General features: G+C 48.3%; 1 protein-coding gene across 1 annotated transcript; it reads right to left on the bottom strand.

The window, feature by feature from the left end:
* Positions 1-2,686: 2,686 nt before the first annotated feature.
* LOC144134047 (putative nicotine oxidoreductase) lies at positions 2,687-3,151 on the bottom strand. The gene has a single exon (XM_077667046.1). It carries the CDS (start codon positions 3,149-3,151, stop codon positions 2,687-2,689), a length of 465 nt encoding a protein of 154 aa, XP_077523172.1.
* Positions 3,152-4,835: the final 1,684 nt, after the last annotated feature.

Raw genomic sequence — 4,835 nt, 5'->3', positions numbered from 1 at the left:
GGCGCCTGTTTCGGCGTAACCGACCGAGCTACTGCAAAGCGAAGATCATGCAACCAGAGCAATAGCAAAGTCAAGAACACTAGGAAGGATGGAAGAATGGTGATAACGAAAGGAGGGCGAATATGAAAAGGTGGAGGAGGAGGTAGCAGTGGAAGAGAGAAAGGCAAAAGCATAACGTGGAAAGTGAAGGAAAAAGGTACGACCGAGGCAAGCGAGAGGGGTCGCGCTCAGTAGGTGCCAGCTCTTGCGCAATGGCATCCTAAAGGCGTTTACAGGTAGTCGCTACGTTGAGAACCTGCACCGAAACCGCCAGCCAATAAGCCACTGCAGTCGATGTGACAGCGGGCATATACCGCCGCAACCCCACCATTTCTGGCGATATACATTAGACGGTTTGTGAAAAATAACGCACTGCCTTGGCCCAAGTGAGGCGATTATGTTTGAATCAGCATAATATCTACGATAAAGCTGCTAGTCGCAAATTGTGTCAGTCATAAATCAGAAGTCGGACAACACTTATATAGGCGTCTATGGCGGTCGTTTTTGGAGCCCACGCCACTGATCATGGAAAAGATATGCACTACAATGTATGTGCGCGTCGCTTGACACGTGGCCCGCTCCAAACGAAGGCGTGTCCGTTGAGGCATCAGCGCTCCGCCTTGAAGCAAGGAGACAACCACGTTCCTACGGACTCTAGCAAGGGACAGCGGAAGCAGGTTAAGACGCTGCAAGTGGGCAAGGAGTGTTCGTTGATTGCGGTAGTTTACAGGTCTTGTGTTACAAAGTAGCAATGCTCTGCATGTTTTATTAATGTTAGGATAAGCTCCGTCCAAGTTTTTTGCCTCAGTATATTGTAAAATGGCGCTTAAATTTCGCATTAAGGAGTACTTTACCCAGTGGTGAACGTTTCTCAATGAACACCGCAAAGACGAGCGCACCGTAGAACTGATTTTCAGTTAGAACAGAAGTTTCAAGCATACTTGGTTTCACGCGCGGAAAAATAAAATATTTAGTGATAGTGTATCAATATTAACCATGCTTCCCTCCGGACTTTCAAACAAAGAAAGCAGGAACATTTGGCGGTGGTGGTGAAAACTTTTAATTGCTGCAATAGAGTTTGGGAGCCACAGAGTGGCCCCGCTACATGGTCGGCGTCTCTAGTCCGGGACATCGCATGACAATGCCCCGTCTCTCGCCCGTTTCACCAGAGCCCTTTGGGACTCAAGAGAGGAGCAGTTGAGGAGGGCAGTCTCCCATGCCTCTCTGGAAGGGGTAGGGTAAGGGGGAGGTGGGGATTTTGAGTACATGCCCACACCATGTGGAAGATATCACAGGTCTCCCCACAGTGCGGGCATCGCCCATCCGTGTTAGGATCGTAATGCTTTAAGATTGCAGGACAGAGCAGAGTACCTGTCTGCAGGCGCCTTAAAGTTCGCTCCTCCGTCTTACTCAGCCCCTTGGCAGTGGCCGGGAAAAGGCGGTGATTGTCGCTATAATGCCTTATTTCCCTGAATCGCAGCAGCGGCTGGTTAGTCTCCGAGCCAGAAGAGCTGGGATGAGAAGCCCGGTAAATAAGCGCTCGAGCAGCCGCGTCAGCGGCCTCATTACCTCGTACGCCCTGATGGCCAGGAGCCCAAATGATTCTTTTCGGTGTTGGATCAGTGGCAATCTGTCTTAGAATGCAAGCAGCTAAGGGGGAGATCTCCCCAGCCAAGTAATGATCACATGCTTTTCGGGAGTCCGTAATGATGATTCTCGAATTGGCGTGTGGAGCAGCAAGCGCTATCGCTACTTCCTCGGCTCGCATTGAATTCGGGGCTCGAAAAGAGAGTCCATCGACGTGCATTTCCTGGTGAACAACAGCGGCAGTGTAAAATCTCGTGGGCGACGGCCCTGCTACGTCTACATAATATACACCGGGTCGGGAGCCGTGTTGTCTCTCAAGAGCCCGAGCCCGTGCTTGTCGTCTGTTTTCGTGCATGTCGGTGTCCATGTTACGGGGGAGCGGGGAGACCCAGAGCATATGGCGCCACAGTACCGGGATACGCTCCGTCTCCTCTGGAGTGCAGTCGTGTTGGATGTGTAAGCGGTTTAGCAGGCGGCGCCCAGGGGCCGTCTGCATGAGCCGCGTGCATTTGTTCACGAGGTGGGCCTCCCGCAGCTCCTGGTAGGAGTTTAGCACCCCCAATGCCTTCAGTTTGGCATTAGAGGTAGCCACCGGGAGATCGAGGGCTCGCTTAGTTGCCTTGCGGATGATTGCGTCTCTTCGCGCCTCGTCTTGCTTAGTAGTGCGGAGATATGGCACGGCGTAGAGGATCCGGCTAGTCACGAAGGCATAGACGAGCCGAAGCGCGTCCCTGCCCCGCATACCGCCCCGCTTGTTGGAAACGCGGCGGATCATACGCCCTACCTGTTCGCCTAGTCTCTTCAGTTTCACAATGATGGAGTCCGGTCTGAGTCTGTGGTGAATGAAAAGGCCAAGAATACGGAGCTCCTCCACCTCTGTAATAGGACCTCCAGACAGAGAGATGTGAATTGCTGTCCTATCCTTTGGGTTCGTTCTGACATGCAGAAGCTCTGATTTCGCTGGAGCACATTGGAGCCCACAGTCCACAGCATACGCATCGACTATGGAAGCGGCCTGCTGAAGGCGGGCCTCCATGTCCCCAAGGCTCCCCTCAGTGGTTCAAATTGTAATGTCATCTTCATATAACGCGTGTTGAATGCCTTCCACCCGGGCCAGTTGGCTTGGGAGGCGCATCATAGCTATGTTGAACAGGAGCGGTGATAACACCGCTCTCTGAGGGGTACCCCGTGTTCCCATCATGTAAGGGCCGTATTCCTCGCCCTCAATCCGAAGGAAGGCCTGGCGATTAGTCAAGAAATCTCTTACATACGCGTATGCCCTAGCCCCACAATCGGTAGAACTCAAGTTGGCCAGGATGCTTCCGTGTTTAACATTGTCGAAAGCCCCTTTCAGGTCAAAGGCGAGGATGGCTTTGTCATTGTGTTGCATAGTTGTGCGTCGTATTACATCCCTGTGCAGCTGGAGAAGGACATCCTGTGCAGACATGTGGGGGCGAAACCCGAATAGGGTGACTGCAAAGACGCCCTTACTCTCCAGGTATGGAGAGAGGCGATCCCGAACCATCGTCTCCATAAGCTTGGAGACATTAGGAGCGCTGTGGGAAATGGTGCTGCCGGAGATGGAAATTCAATATTAGCAACAAGTTTCCAGCCTTATGTCAGCCTATCGTTTCTTTAAGTGCAATCCGTTTGGGACAAAAAGGTCGTCAGTTTTTTTTCTAATCCGCGATTGTGCTGTTCACCTGTTTTCGCATTGCATATGGCGTAAATAGTCAACTTGTTTCCCTACTTCTTACCGGTGCCTTTTAGCTATGCTACCGTGCTTTTCTCATTACAGTTCTAAGCTGGTCCCTTTACATCGACAAGACTCTATCTCTAGAGAGACTAGAGCGCATATAAGAAAGGACACCCAAAAGTGCAAATAAGAGAAGTATGTTTAAGAATGTGTAAATATCGTATAGTGAAGCGGGAGGCAGTAGGCTGTTCAGGCATCTTTGGTGCCCAGCTAGTTTCGTAATACAGCTGGTTACTAACAACTTGACACACTATGCCACGTGTAGGTGGAAAGCGCTTTTTCAAAAACCTGTTTTGCTGCCAATGCAAAGCGACTACTTAAGCCGTGAAATAATGGAAGCCTATAACATTTGCGAATAAATATAAAGTTTCGGTCAAGCAGGTGCCCGCACGAAGGGACACGCAGGGTACATTCTCGTTTAAATGCTATATATTTTATTTTTTTCTTGCGCACGTTTTGTACCTTTCCTTTGTTCGACAAACAGTGAGTTTCTCACTATATCTAAATTCAATGTAGTTCAGACGCATCGCATGTTTATTTAAAAAAGTACGTACCGTTTTAAGCGGCGCACTTCTTTGCTTGGCTTGATTCAATGAAAACGCACATTTTTTTATGAATTTGGCTCTCTGCCATCTGTGTGTGGAATATATAACGTCGCCATCTGCTAAATTGTTTTACATCATGTTTTTAATTTTCTGCATTGCTGCATTGCACTGCGGTTGTCCGAGCACTGAGCCTAAAAGGTGCCGAACGGCCATGAACTCCTCGAATCCTTGCGGTAGCAAGTGCACTGCATTTGTGCTTCGTAGAAGTTTGCTGCGGGCCTCAAAGAAAATAAAAAAAATGTGATTCAGAGGTGCTTTTCATGAGCCCGTTTGATGGGGCTACTAAATATGTGATGGCTGGTGTTTTGCTATTTAAACGGGAGTAATTCACGTCATTCCTTCACACCATCAACGAGGCAAAAGCCATGCAGGTTCGCTAACCATCTGCGAAAGACCTCGGTTTAACGTTTTCTGAAAACATGTGCGCAAAAGGACATGTAAAACAGCTTAAAATATTAAACGAACTAAATCTTCAATATTTTCAACGCAATGTTTATAACGAGTTGCGCTACCTTTCTGAAGCAAGAGAGAATTTGTTTCAACGCAAATTTATGCTTATTATAACTATATTATTGCAATCGCGTTATCGTATACAATTTTGTTTTCGAAGATGATTCGGAGTGCAATTTAAGTTTTTTGCGACATAGTAACAAGCTAAACAAATACAAAGAGAGAAGAGCAACCGATGGGACACACGCTAGCCGGGCTACTATGGTGCAATCAGGTACTCAGCGCAAACTAGGCTAGCTTTCTTCTTTATTTGCCTAATATCAAGCTAGAGAATTTTGAAATCAACTTGGAGCGATTCTGAAGAAGTCTATTGATATGAAAGAAGCAGTATTTTTAAA

The sequence above is a fragment of the Amblyomma americanum genome, chromosome 5, assembly GCF_052857255.1.
Source record: "Amblyomma americanum isolate KBUSLIRL-KWMA chromosome 5, ASM5285725v1, whole genome shotgun sequence".
Taxonomy (NCBI): domain Eukaryota; kingdom Metazoa; phylum Arthropoda; class Arachnida; order Ixodida; family Ixodidae; genus Amblyomma; species Amblyomma americanum.
This window is presented reverse-complemented; position numbering and strand designations above follow the sequence as displayed.